We start from the raw sequence: 14,048 nt of genomic DNA on the forward strand, positions 1-14,048 counted from the left end.
AATGTAAGTTGCCCCTTACAGGGCTTGTTTCATAGCGGCTGCCTCACTCTTCGCCTGTGCAATAATCGAGGCCTCCCTCCGCTTTGTAAATATGTACCTAGCCATGACCTCACGATCCACCTTGGCGCGCTCAGCACGTTCTTCCACGTCGCGCATTTCTGCCACCTCTTGGGGAGTTGGAGACACGGTGATAGCACCTGACTTAGCCAGGAAATCTTGTAGAATTGCATCGGAGTGAAGTCCTTTCATGTCAATCTTGACTGTGCTTTCTACGGCAGTGGGTTCGGGTGCCTTTGACGACCCGGTGAAAGATGAGCCCGGTTGCATGTCCGGAGTTACAGGAAATGCGGAAGCCGACGAGTTGCCATGTTTCTCCCGAAAGTAGATTGTCAATGTCGCTGGTCCAGTAGTATCGGTAGTCCGGTTAACAATCATGGGGGTGGCCGGGTTCCAGTATTTTAAGCGAGGAAGACAGGTCTGCCAAAACTTCCTGCAAGGCCACCGTATCAGCTACATGCCGACATTAATTCAGAATACCACGCTTGTCTCATGGTTTCCACAACTCCCACTGGTAGGGTACTCACCGTGGGCCGTACTGCCCATCGTTCCACCGATTTGCAAATTCCAAGTGTAATCTTGTGACCTCATTTGGGAGTATGGCGGCACCGGGACCGTGACGGAGGCGGAGGAGCTGTCGACTGCGTCAGTAGCCTCTCAACATATTTTGAAAATTCAAGTCTTATGTACCTCCTGTATATGGAGAAGCGTTGCCATAAGTCAGTAGGGCGTTGCAACGGAAAGCTATGCACGGGTGCGGCATCCGCGAAATGTAACTTACAGTCTTCAATTTATTCATGCGACGGACGACGCCAACCATATTGATAGGTCACAGAAAAGCCGCCGCAAGTAGACCCGTCAGATGCTGTGGGCCGAAATCCCGTGTGGTATCCCTAGTTATCGCGCTGTGTTGTGTAAACAGATTGGATTGCTGATCACGTCGTAAGTCGTCGTTTCGTTTTTATTTTGCCCTGCTTCATGAATCCCCACATCGCGAGAAAATGTTACAAACAGGTTGGTTTTTACGACGTATTATCTGATAACTTTTTACGCACAGACCAATGTAGCAATTAAGATCACGTGCTGATAACGGTCTTCAAAAGGCTAAACTCCATAACATGGAGCCTAGGCAAATTTCTTATCGCGTGTTCTAGATACAAATCGAGATTCTTGGATTGATTCTGAAAACTGTTCCAGACGACTTTTACCCGCTGTTTGCAACGGATCTGTACGATTGCACACAATGCCTCCCGTTGGAGGAGCCTCACGGGCTTGGCTTAGAACAGTCTTCGCTATTGACAATAAGGTCCTCTCCACTCTACCTGGTCCGCCGCCTGTTTTTCTTTGCCCATTGGTGTTGCGAACCTCGACTATAGCAGCATTAACGCAGCCGCCACGACAATCTGGGAATTGGCCACGGGCTTTACGCGGACGTCGATACATATCCGGGTTATCCGCTGCGGCTGTCGACACTATACCAAAAACTCTTGGAGACATCTCATCGGGCGCAACACCGGAGGAAGGTTCATCGGGAACCAGAGTGCCAAAACGGTTGCCCAGTCAGTGCCCGGGGTGTGGTGCATTTTCACAAACGACACACGCCGACCAGCCAGGGTTTTATGACCTTGGACGGCAATCGACAATGGTATACCTAGGACTTCATCCCAGGAATACTCCACGCGTACGCAAAGAAGATGTGGTAGTCCAGGAAGCACTGCGCTGGTTGGAAGTCGAAAACGGATACGAGGATGCCCGCTTCAACAACCTCTTGCGCCAACAAGAAGGGGGATCGAAACATACCGGTATTAGTATGACGCGACTGTTATAAGTGCCTGCTGTCAATCATATTCCCGTTGAAAGACATTACTAACCGCTTAATTACACATCCCCAGCAGCTGCCCGTCAAGATGAGAATACAACGATTCTGTGTGTCCGCTGCCATGATCTACTCCACCACGGCTCTGGTACTCCAATTCACCACCCAGATATCAATGCCATTCGCGAAACTATTGCCGAATCCCATTACAAGTATAATCATGTATACCACGTTCTTGACGCCGCCGACTTCCCCATGTCACTCTTGCCACGGATAAATAACCTTCTTGACACTATGCCATTACGTTCACGCAACCGCCGGTCGCAATCTGGCAAGTTCTTTGGCAGCCGTCTAACGGAACTCAGTTTTGTCATTACACGGTCAGACCTTTTTGCACCACGGCGAGACCAGGTAGACAGGTTAATGCCTTGGATCCGGGACACTTTGCGAGATGCACTTGGTCGTCTTGGCCGCAGGGTGCGCCTTGGCAACGTGCATTGCGTTAGCGCCCGACGCAACTGGTGGACAAGCGAGCTCAGAGAAGAAATATGGAAACGAGGCGGCGCGAACTGGCTTGTTGGGAAAGCGAACGTTGGTAAGAGCTATTTGGTACATCACGTTTTCCCAAAGGGCCGCATGGACGCTGTGGAAGACAAGAAGCCGCTTCTCCTCATGCGGAAGTCAAACACTGGTCGGTATGATTTATATTCTGGTCATACAGGCGAGGCTGGACTTTACGATGCAAGTCGCGATACGGACCTTGATAGCAGCACTAACGAGGAAACATTACTACCCCCAAGACCGCCCGAGACCAACTATCCGCAAATGCCAGTGGTTTCTACGCTACCTGGCACGACAGCGTCGCCCATTCGCATCCCATTTGGAAGCGGGAAAGGCGAACTGATCGATCTTCCTGGCCTGGAACGAACAGCTCTATTTGACTATGTGGAAGAAAGTCACAAGAACTCTCTTGTCATGAAGACTTATGCAAAGCCAAAACAGATCGTTCTTAAGGGCCCCTGGCAGTCACTCTTACTCGGAGGATTCATCCGCATTACCCCGCGAACTCCGAATCTCGTTTTTTTGGCGTACAACTTTTCCCCCTTGCGAGAGCACAAGACGATGACTGAAAAGGCCATAGCCATCCAGACACAGACAAGCGAGCTGAATGTGGAAAACATTGCTGTTGCTAACGCAGCGGAAAATATCTCACTCGCCGGGTCCTTCCAGCTAAAATACGACGTTACCAAGCTTCGTGCTGGCCCAATCACACGAAAAGATGCGGCTAATATCCGTGTCGAACGCCTTCCATACCGGGTCGTATCCCTTGACCTCTTAATCGAAGGCTGTGGCTGGGTCGAAATTGTAGCGCAGGTGCGCACCCAGGATTTGTTCTCTGAAAGAACGAGTAGACGGCCGGAGGCGATGGCCGAGACACAGGCAACCAATACGACTGAGATACTTCAGACGCTTGATCTCTCCGAACCCGAAGTGGCCGAGCACACCGACACCATAATGGACACAGGCGAGACAGTCGGCGAAAAGGAAAGAAAGGCTGGGGGTCACCATGGTCAAATTCAATGGCCCATCATCGATGTCTACAGTCCCGGTGGGAAGTTCGTCGGATCACGAAGGCCACTTAATGCATGGCTCCTAGCTCAGCCGAAAGCATCAACCAAAAGAAAGAGAACGCGCGCTCGACCGAAAATGAGCCTCAAGGGTGCAAAAAAGCGAGATAAGGCTTCGATGCGTGCATTAGGTCAGTGAGGATGGCGCCAAGGACATGGACGACAAAATGGACAATACTGATATCATCTCAACTACTATTTATACACGTAGATTAGGAAATAATCAAGTTTGCTGCTGTAAAAGACAAAATTGGAATATAAGAAGTGAAATTAATGTAGTTGATTTTTGATATGCGCATGCAAATTTCCGTCCTGCCCCAATTGACAAAATTGACATGACTAATGTCTAGTCCTTGGGCGGATAGCCATCCCAAGTGTGGGGCGGCTAATGGTGGCAACACTGCAATGGCACGCCCGACGACCGTTGTTTGCACTTTGGTATATTTTCGGTGACAGTACTTCAGTTTTTGTCACGGTAAACACTGCTGCAGACCTGGCCAACCACACTATCCTTACTATCAAGTCGTAACCAGCGATATACACATAAGAACTACCTGCGGAGCCCTCCTTACTTTCACGATGACCCCGATAGCGCCTCGGCAACTTCTGTCCTGTCAGCCACAAACTGGTGCATCAGGCAGCCAAACTATCACGACTATTCGTGGCCCACCTCGTGGCCCTGATGTTTCATTCGATACGAACCAACAACAACAGCAGCAGCAGCAATCATCACCTGCCATCTTACGTTTACAAGGAACCAGTAGCCGAGATAGTCAGAACGTCCAGTGGGCTGAAGGCGTTGTCGACAACGAGGGGATGAACCGGAAGAAGTCAAAAGGTGCGTTTGAATCCTAACCGGGTTAGACCTGGACGTCTCGAAGGACCAGGGTGGAACAGGAAACTCAAGAGGAGGGGACTAGTGAAGCGTGTGCCCGTGATACATGCAGGTCTATTTTATCAATTTCTAACACGCTGAGTTTGCTGCATATATCACCGACCTCGTGCTGTTGATGAATCCAGTGACGACTCTTCATCGTCCTCCGAATCCGATTCTAGTTCGTCCTCGGATGATGATTCCGACAATGGTTTGTCGGCGCGTAGTGATGCGGATCAGGCGTTTCGGGGCCTGGCCGGCGTCGCAGGTAACAACAATGGGCTGACAGGCCACAATCGGCACCTACCCGATCGCCCTGACAATGTGCAACGTGCTTATAGCACCAGTGGTGATGAGGCCGACTCGCGTAATTTCCGTGTTCGGCGTGGTAACGGCAATGGAGGGAAAGGAAAAGGAAAACGAAAGCCCAGCCCTAATGCATATGAGAAGATACCGCCATATAGGAAACCATCCACGACAGGCGTCTAGGGGCCGGTTATACGGCATTTGTATTATAGCTAGAGCGTGCTTCTTGTTTGCCTTTGACTTTTAGTAACACATGAAAGTTTGCGGTTTGGATATCACGATAATCAATACATGGCACGAACCGTGGGAATACGATCAGCGCCTTCTGTGCTTGGTTTATTTCATTCAGGAAGGAGGGAAACTGTAAACCTGAATAATGCGGTGACGATGTACATGGGGGGAAAAGACACCAATTTTCGTATATTTCACCTCTCAGAGCATCATTGTAATAAGTTACACTTCAGTGTTTATATTTTGCAGCAAGACCCTCAAACCTCAACTTTTAGATGAAATCGTTGTTGGGTGCGGGTGGGCCAAGCATACTGGCAACCTGTTTCCTTATCAGATTTCTAGATCCACGCTGGTCCGGTCGCGGCACCCCCTGAATGGCCCTTGGCTCTTTCATTAGCGACGGATCTAGCTTTGATGGAACTCTAGTTGTCACTGCTCGGTATTCACCGGGAAACTTCGCGCTCGGTACCGGAACGGAAGCAGTTCGCCAAATATGATCCGACGTGTCACTTAGATAAGGGGGTATGCGAGCTTGCTTAGAGCCGGACACCGTCCCGGAGGAGACGCCATGCGAAGCCTTAATAGTGGACAGACGTGACAGGCCACCAAATCCGCCTAACACTGGTCGGCCGCGGGCCTTCTTTGCAAGGATGATCTCGTCAAATAACCTTGTCGAAGAGTGTCCCGGGGGGGACCTTTCGCGTTCGTAGATGAACTCGTTAAATGCTAAAGTACCGTTAGCAATACGAACGTAACAATGGCCGTCGGGTTTATGCAAGGAACAAAAATACTGTGTAGTGGGAATTAATAATGGGAGTTGAGTGAATATTAATTACCTTGCGTATTTCTCAGCATAGACACGTATTCTTGCTGGTCATAGGGCAAGCTCTTGATGAATCCGTCGGTATCAAAAGCAAATACTTGCCCGTTTGACCTTTGCTCTTTCGTTGGGCGGGTGAGGTGCTTTCGGTATGTGTAGAAGATGCTGGCGAGACAACGAACAAAAGCAGCTCGAACCTTGTCGGCGCTGAACGCCTCAGGGCACACCAAAGAAGCGAAACCCAGGCACCTATTGTGAGAAAGGCACTTGCACCCTACACATCGATAAAGGCCATCACCATCTGAACGCTCCTCGCAGATGCCGCATGTCCCCGATGCATCCTCACGGCTCCAAGTAAAGCAATGCCCTTCGACCCACATTGTCGTCTCCGTGTTGCGCACGGGTTGGACTATCATGTTTGGCATCACAGTAGACGCTGCAAGCGTAGATTGTGCATACGTCGAGGGGGCATACCCGCCGTACGAAGATTGAGAATCAACTGAAACTGCTGAGATGGACATACTCTGTGTGTGACTGTGGCCGTTGAGATACTGCAGGCTGGGCCTGTGTAGAGGATGGTTCGGATCTGCAACGCCAAATGACGAGCTTCGCCTTGACTTTTCGTCAAAATGCCCAGACCTTTTCTCGCGTAACGTCTGGGTAACAGCAAAACCAGAGTCGCTTCGTGATACGGGAGTCAATGGAACTTGTGGAAAGCTTGTAGATATGGGAGACAGTGAAGCAGGTGGGCTAGTTTTGTTGGATCTCGCCGTATGAGGTCGGTCGGCACGGGCAAACTCGTTTCTGAGTTGAACAAATGCGTTAAAGATAGGGATTCGCAACGCACCCGAGGCCTCCGGCTCTCCAAAGCTAGTCGAATTTTGCGTCACCCATTTGCCAAGAGTGGCTGGAGGCGCTATGGGGTTCAACAGAGACTCATTTTCGGCGGAAAAGGAATCGTATGGGAACGTCTCCATAGCATATGGAGGCGGCCCTGGAGGTACACCATAGCGTAGTTGATGCGGAGCGGCCATTTGTAGAAGGGACAGCAACTTGCGACGGTGTTGGCGCGGCATGTGTGTAGGAGAGGACGTGGCCTCGATTGTGTTTTTATCAAGGTCAACTAGAACAAAATCGTCCTCTGGAAGATCGATACGTTCATAGCGTCGTTCTATGCCAACAATGTAGGGACATGGGGCATCTACGACCGACAAAAGGCGTGCAGGTAGCAATGGGATGAATATACTCGCCCACTTTAGCGGGTATAGCAGATTCGCAATGGCGTGGCATGCAAGATATAGCATGGCCGAATGAGAGGAAATGAAGATGATGCGCGACTCGACCATGACATATTCGAACAGCGTGACAATATTCTCCAGTGATAGGCAGCGGAAAAGTGCAAACAAATCCACATTCCGACTGCCCGGGAGTTCGTTGGCCGCTTCTTTCCGTGCATATAGTCGGAGCTCGCGTACCCCTAGCTCAACCTGCGTTTTGGAGCTAAGTGGGCTGAAAGCCTCAGTGCACAGGTTGACCACATAACGCTCTAGGGGCTGCCACCGGCCAACCTTTGGCGAGCTGGGAGGAATGCGCAAGACAGCCCCATCAGTCATGGGAACAATGACCGCCCTCAGCCACTCCTTCCAAAAAGACATCCGTGTATGGTCGCGTCCCAGAATGCCATAGGCTCTGGGTATCCAAAGGCCCGTTTCGCCCGAAGTCAGTCCATCGATTTTGGAGGCGGCACCGTGCCGGAGAGGCCGAAGCATCTCGGCCATCAGGCTGATCTTTTCCTCGACTGTGCTGATCTGGTCATCCAATACTTCTCGCGCTGGTGAGCCAGACGGTATTCCAGGCAACTTGGCGAGCAATTGGGAAAGATTTGCTCTTTCTGCGGCAAGGCGCATGCCCAAACTAGCAGCTAGTTCTCGCTCCTCATCCAACATGTGGCTTTGGCGCCACTGCTCACATCGCTTTTCGACTTCTTCGGCGGTGTCTGCTTTCAGGACAGTCCATATTGTAATGCAAATGCCGTACATTTTGGAGTTGTCGTCAGACGTCATAGTAAACCCGTGCCAGGTAGACCGAGGGCGGTCGTCAGACGAAACAATTTGAATGTCGTTAGGGAAAGCAAACATGGGTACATAGTCGGGGAATTTGCCCCTGCGAAGGATTTCCTCTGTGGCATCCCGAGGAGGGTATCGGTCTAGTAGAATAGGCTCAAACCGCCGTTTCAGAGGGTGCATGTCCGTATCGGAATTCAAGGGCTCAGGAGGTGGGATGACAGAGTTGTAGTTGCTCAATCGTTTGCTCGTACGTACGGAGGCTGGTATCAAGGGGGAAAGAAGGAAGAGAGAAAAGGTCAGTTTGGTACAAGGTTTTCCGGGGTAATCTTGCTGCCACCTTGGCTCTCCTCTCACCTGTTCGCGCTGTATTGTGAGGTTTTCGAACGCTGTTCATGTCTCGGAAACTTAACTTTCGGCGAATGCTACCCTTGATGCCGCGGAGTGGGCTACGACGGCCAGTGTGCTCGCCGTCGTCGACCTTTATTTTTTCAGGACGTGGGCTGATCATCGGCGGTCTTGTGTGTAATTTCGCGCCCGCACTGAAACTAAGATCCTCAAGAAAGTTCTCCCGCTCCACAGCGAATTTAAGTAGCATTTGATCAAAGTCGACATCAGCCTGGCTGACTGTTCCGTTAGCACTTGTAGCACCGTTTGGATTGCCTTCCAGTGTCGCTTTCGTGGAGCTTGAAAGGCTTGTCGCACTCGCCCTTGTCTGCAAGGGCGCTTTGATGGTTGTGCTGCTGCGGTTGCTGCGTGTATTGTCGTCGAGATCCTCAAGTGTTTGCATCGAAAAGCGGTTTTCGAAAGATAGCTTGGAAAGGCGGTTCGCAGAACTCTGGCGGGAGTGACGCGTGTTCGTTCGGTATGCTGCCGGGCCCTGAGAGGCGTCAGCCAGCTCAGGTTCGCCATGTTCATCTATGGTCTCATTGACCTGCTGAGAGGACTGGGTAGGTAATAAGGGGTCCTGATAAGAAATTGACTCGACACCGGCGATCCAGAAGTAGTCCGCCAAGGGTGTAGACGCGGACGAATCCATGACGGCATATGAGAGAAACTCGTATGCGCTGCGCTGAGAAGAGAGGCTAAGATTCAGGAGGCGAGTGGCCGGTGGTGAACCGTAAGGAGGAGGATAGATATCAGTATATCGGTATATCGGAAGGCGGAGTACGGCTATCAGGGGCCGCGATATAATTAACAACGGGTCGGTCGCTGTCAGGTCTCGGGCCTCCCGATCGCAACATTGGAGTGGTGATCGCCGTTACTGTGAAAAAATAAAATAAAAAAATAAAAATAAAAAAAGAACCCAGACACTGTAGGTCAAGGGGTACAAAAGTCGGCGGGTGAAAGCCAAAGACAAAGAAACAAGCATGCTCTGGTGAAAAGCCCTGGAAAAATGGGATTGGTTACGAGGGGTGACACCAATGCCCGTGACTTGGGGCGGGCAGATAAAAGGTGGGGAGGACGGGAAAATTGGCAAAGGGATGGGAAAAAAGTATGGGATAGAAAGCAAACACGAGGGAAGCTGTCAGGCCCCACCAGGCCCGGGGGGGGGTGAGAATTGGTGGCCACGTCAGAAGAGAATACGGCGGCTCTGGGGCAAACAAACACTGAAACGGGGAGTTTGCCCCGCAATAAGACAATGTAGATTACTGCTAGACCAAATCTACCACATAGAATTAAGGGAGAAACAAACTCCGCTGAAGAAATGACTAGCAGTGCACATTTTTACACCGTAATTTAATTACAAGGCATGGCACTCGGAGGGAGCATCGCGGTGAAAATCCATAGCGTAAATGAGGTATTCCGTCACGTCTACCGGTTAGAATTCGATAGTAAGGCGGACGAGCGTCACTAGTGCCCGTCTTGCAACAAAATGCACGTAGGGGCAACGGCCAAGGAGTTAGACATATAGGAACATATGTCGTCGTACATCGCAGTGACTTACGACCTTTTACGCATGCAATATTTTTTAAAATGAGACTCCCTTCTTGTAATCTTAAGCCCACTAGAGATGGCGTACTTTACGGGTAGAGACTCCCATATAAACAGGCATTATTACTTTACATCTCGAATTGAAATGCGTCGTACCACTTGTGCGACGTCGAAGCATCTCATAAGGGACAAGACGAATAGAGAAATACCACATACGACAAACTCACAAACGAGCTACGATCCGTATACGAATCTGATAACGTTCATCAAAACAGGGTTTACATCCGCACTCTCGGGCCAGCTGGCCGAGAGGCACAGAAGTGCGATCTTTGTCGTCTTTGCTTCCCGTTCCCGGTCACCGCATTCTGTCGCATCAAGACCCAGTCGGGTATTTAGTCTATCTATAATTCCCTGCGTGTTATATGGAGTATTCGAAAATGCCACCGCACATAGCTGCTTGTACGGACGTGTTTCCAGGTAGACAAGGGTCCCTTGCTCTTTGTCGAAGAACAGCACGGAAACTCTCATTCTAGCCTTCACGAGAAATAATATCATACACATATTAAATGATACTCGCAAGTCACTAGTGGCCCATTTGTATCGGCGCCCAGTCCTTCCTCTTTCTTCTTTGGAACTATCACTGAGTTTCCACAGACTACTAGTCGTCCTTCTCACACACTCAGAGCGCCAGTTTCCGATCGAGCTCTACACAGTCCGGCGGGTTGGGTTTTCTTATTCGTTAGCACAGCAGTGCAAATCGCGATGTTTTATGCTGCAATTACTGTCGTACGGAGCACTTTGACCAAGACTCTAAGCGGCCTTGACGAAATCAATGGTTAGGGTGTGTAGGCCGGGAGTGCTGAGCTCGATATGGTGCCGCCAACGCATGTTAGGTTCAAAGTATGACTACCAGCAGTAACTGTGCCTTTGGCCGTCTCGTGAATAAATAGGATGTATCTGTACCATTTTGGTTTAAAGAAAGCGCCCACTTTCGGTGGTAATGCTTTACAACCATGGCTCTGCCATTGGCCATGGCAAGAGGCGTTGTGTTTCTGTATGTAATGGGCAAACGCGATTCTCACAGTCCGACCCTGTGAGCGAGGTGTTTGATGGCTGATTATCGGCTTGCGCGGGTGCCCAGTTTGCCCGTAGACAAGTAGCCCCGGCCCCCCATCTCGCCTCGCCATCCAATCCCAAGCACACCAAACACTATGCGGCCGCTATCTTCCTCTAGCAACCCGGGAACTGTCTCCTGTATCAAAAAAGTCACTTGTTCTACCTCTCCGGGGTGAAGAATGGGTCGTTTACTGCCGTAGCCGGTCGCTGATGATGGCATTTTGACATCATCGTTCCAGTCATTGCAGCTCTCGTAGGTAAGTGCCGGTTCAAGTTGGAGCGCCACGAGGCCCAGCTGTAAGACATCTTCACCACAGTTTTCCAGCTGTGCCTCCAATATCCAGCGCCGGAGCGTTGCATCCCCACCGGCCTTGTGGAGCCGCCGCGTTGACATTGATGCAGCATATGGCCCGGACTTCGTTCGCACAATAAGACATGACTTGCAGATGAACTGGTACAGCTTCCGAAACGTTCGCGTGCGTCCACTGGTTTCCGTAGCCTCATAGTAACTGACCGTCACGGCGAGTACATGGTTGCCCTCCTCTTTAAGATCGAAGCGAACCACATTCTGAAGCGTCTGCCCGTATTTAAGATCAACGCCCCCGGTGCCACTAGCTACTACGGGTGCACTATTTTGGTCGCGGACAGCATGGCCACGGACGAAGTTTTCGTCCTGGATGAGGTCAAGTTTCACCACCCCAGCAGTTGATGGTGTTTTCATTTCGGCCTCAATGCGCACATCGCGTATCGTTTTCGTTGACCCAGTACTGGGTGCTGCAGAGTTGGTGGCTTCGGCATCGGCAGCCTTTACCATGTCGTAATTCACACATAATGTGCAAGCAAAAGATTCGCCGACATATGCGGACCCGAAGGACGGTGGAAAATTCAGTATGGGGCTTAACAGGAATGGGTCTGGATTGGTGCTGGATGCAAGGTAATCCGAATTATGTCCCCGAAAGGCCAGCGAAGCCTGTGCGGTCAGAGGTGACACCTCCGATGAAAGTGGTGCAGCTACAGGGTACTGGGACACGAGGGCGGGCCGTGATAGTCTGAGAATGTCTTGTATTAGCATAGAACATAGGTGCCTAAAACACCGTTCAGCTCAGTCGGGATAGTATTCATCTTGCCTGAGAACTTTAAGTGAAATGGGATGTGGCTCCTTGATTACATCCTGGGATGGAAAACGTTGGTGGATCATTGTGAGAAAGACCGCTTATGTGCAAAGGGCGATATAGAGTGCTTTGTTGTTGTGGATATTTGGCCTTTCGTGAAATGGAGCATTCTGGGAACGTGAAAGACACAAGTGAAAGAACGTGGTGCAATACTGAAAGTCAACACACCCAATCTATGGTATGAGCTTATTATGTACCTAATAGGGCTGGCCTCTGAACCCGCTTACTTGCATATCGATTGACGCTGCTTAATATTGGCGATTGGTACATACCAAAATAACCCAGATTTAACATGTCTCGGTTCTAATCGAGTCTAGTGAACTTTGCTACAATTTAATTCCTAGAACTTTGTTTTTTGGCGGGAAACGAGCCAAAGTCGATCGGTCCACAGGGGAGTCGAAAATCCATCAGGTATAGAAGCTTATAAGCCTGCACTTCACCTTAAAGCCCTGGTGGTGGTAGCACCTTCGTATTGTTAATAAATACAAAACTTGTCAGATATTAAGGGCATATTTCAGAGGCACATTTGCTTACTGGTGAGACGCCGTCAGAATTCGGGGGCGGTGGAGGTAGAGGAGGAGCGTCCCCAGGCGGCGGCGGGGGTGGAGGCGGCGACGAGGTTGTCGATGTCTGGCCAACACCAGGCGGCGTAGATGGTGCTGCTTGCTGTTGCTGCTGGGCTTGTTGTGCCGCTGCGTAGTACTGCTGGTAGTATTGGACGTAACTAAATCGAGAAAAAATGGCATTCCCGTTGTAAGCTAAGTATCGCTTCAAGCACCGCAACTAAAGTAAACTTACGCAGCATAGCCGCCATACGGCGCATAAGGATCATTACTCCCGTAATACTGTGCATACTGAGCCGCATAGTCCGCACTACCAGTTGGTAAAGCAGTTTCGGTGTTGGTCGAAGGTGGGGCAGTAGGGACGACTGGTGCGGCATTGGGGGCTGGGTTCCGGTTTGCATGACCAGGGACAACGCTGCTACTATTGCCCGTGGCAGAATTTGGCGAGTTGTAGCCACTTTGCTCATTTCTGTCACGATCTTGTCTGCCATAGGTACCGTGCCCACCATACCCGTTGTAGCCCCCGCGTCCCCCGCGCCCGTTGTAGCCCTCGCGACTTCCAGAGTAGCTTTGGTAATGGCTGTATTGGCTGCCATTTCCATGGCGGTCGACATAGCTACCTTGTCCACCATATGGGCGTTGGGGGCGGCTCTTGAAAGACTCATATTGGTCTTTCACGTTTGCTAACAAGTCTTCGCAAAGATCTTTAGCTTTTTCGACCATGTCTGGATCTGGGGCGCTTGGCGATGTTAGTGAAACCATGCCCCGTATCCATGCATGACAAACTGGATCAAATGTAAATGGGGAAAAATGAAACAAGGGGGATGAGATAGAAGAAATGAGTATAAAGACTTACGTCACATGCAAGTACATAGGCTCGTCGCTTTCTCTGCCCGTCGAAGACTCAATGAACCCGGAGCCTCGGCCTTTGATCTGTACTCGACAACCTGTTTCCTGCTGGATGTGCTTCACGTACGCACCGCCATGGCCAACAACCTGTGCTCGCAGGTTGAATCCGGGAATGGGGTCGAGGTTTACGGGAATTTGCTTATCTGGCCATTTTCTCTTCAGTTTGGCGTGTCAGCAACGACAATCGTACGGCAAGAAAAGCAAAATGATACAAAACATACCCGACCAAACTCATCTCGTTCGCCTGTCGGCTGTTCCTCTCTTTCGCGACGTCGAAATCGCCTCTCGTCTACGAGGGCCGGTAGCTCTGAGTGAAGTAACTCGTTGACTTTGTCGATGGCTTTTTCCAGGCCCTCCTTGGTTGTACTGGTAATATGTAGATATAAAGGGGGGTTCTGCGACGATATCAGTATCAAATAGAATCTTCCCAGTTCCCGACCGATTTAATAAAAAGTGCCAAGGTCTTACTGATGCCGAAGCCATGCTTTTATCTGGAAGATAGCTTCCGCGAGTCGTGACATCTAAACCAAGGCACAGCAGGCAATACGTCAACAGTGA

The 14,048-nt window shown here is 50.5% G+C and overlaps 6 protein-coding genes across 6 annotated transcripts; 2 read left to right on the plus strand and 4 right to left on the minus strand.

Moving 5' to 3' along the window:
* Positions 1–15: 15 nt before the first annotated feature.
* SPSK_10300 (Mitochondrial ribosomal protein L51/S25/CI-B8 domain containing protein) lies at positions 16–877 on the minus strand (the record flags this gene model as incomplete). The annotated part of the gene is made up of 3 exons (XM_016736775.1): positions 16–490; positions 585–691; positions 839–877. The coding sequence occupies 3 exons, from the start codon at positions 875–877 to the stop codon at positions 16–18; spliced, it is 621 nt and encodes a 206-aa protein (XP_016586573.1).
* A 423-nt stretch (positions 878–1,300) lies between these two features.
* SPSK_00235 (uncharacterized protein) lies at positions 1,301–3,640 on the plus strand (the record flags this gene model as incomplete). The annotated part of the gene is made up of 2 exons (XM_016727213.1): positions 1,301–1,865; positions 1,950–3,640. The coding sequence occupies 2 exons, from the start codon at positions 1,301–1,303 to the stop codon at positions 3,638–3,640; spliced, it is 2,256 nt and encodes a 751-aa protein (XP_016586574.1).
* Positions 3,641–4,080: 440 nt separating this feature from the next.
* SPSK_00322 (type 1 protein phosphatase-activating protein YPI1) lies at positions 4,081–4,864 on the plus strand (the record flags this gene model as incomplete). The annotated part of the gene is made up of 2 exons (XM_016727296.1): positions 4,081–4,339; positions 4,479–4,864. The coding sequence occupies 2 exons, from the start codon at positions 4,081–4,083 to the stop codon at positions 4,862–4,864; spliced, it is 645 nt and encodes a 214-aa protein (XP_016586575.1).
* Positions 4,865–5,183: 319 nt separating this feature from the next.
* On the minus strand, positions 5,184–8,834 carry SPSK_00212 (uncharacterized protein; the record flags this gene model as incomplete). The annotated part of the gene is made up of 3 exons (XM_016727190.1): positions 5,184–5,638; positions 5,749–8,058; positions 8,153–8,834. The coding sequence occupies 3 exons, from the start codon at positions 8,832–8,834 to the stop codon at positions 5,184–5,186; spliced, it is 3,447 nt and encodes a 1,148-aa protein (XP_016586576.1).
* Positions 8,835–10,847: 2,013 nt separating this feature from the next.
* SPSK_00318 (uncharacterized protein) lies at positions 10,848–11,660 on the minus strand (the record flags this gene model as incomplete). The annotated part of the gene is made up of 1 exon (XM_016727292.1): positions 10,848–11,660. One exon carries the CDS (start codon positions 11,658–11,660, stop codon positions 10,848–10,850), a length of 813 nt encoding a protein of 270 aa, XP_016586577.1.
* Positions 11,661–12,519: 859 nt separating this feature from the next.
* SPSK_00272 (KH domain containing protein) lies at positions 12,520–13,973 on the minus strand (the record flags this gene model as incomplete). The annotated part of the gene is made up of 5 exons (XM_016727246.1): positions 12,520–12,742; positions 12,817–13,320; positions 13,438–13,646; positions 13,712–13,885; positions 13,959–13,973. The coding sequence occupies 5 exons, from the start codon at positions 13,971–13,973 to the stop codon at positions 12,520–12,522; spliced, it is 1,125 nt and encodes a 374-aa protein (XP_016586578.1).
* Positions 13,974–14,048: the final 75 nt, after the last annotated feature.

Source organism: Sporothrix schenckii, assembly GCF_000961545.1.
Source record: "Sporothrix schenckii 1099-18 chromosome Unknown Cont45, whole genome shotgun sequence".
Taxonomy (NCBI): domain Eukaryota; kingdom Fungi; phylum Ascomycota; class Sordariomycetes; order Ophiostomatales; family Ophiostomataceae; genus Sporothrix; species Sporothrix schenckii.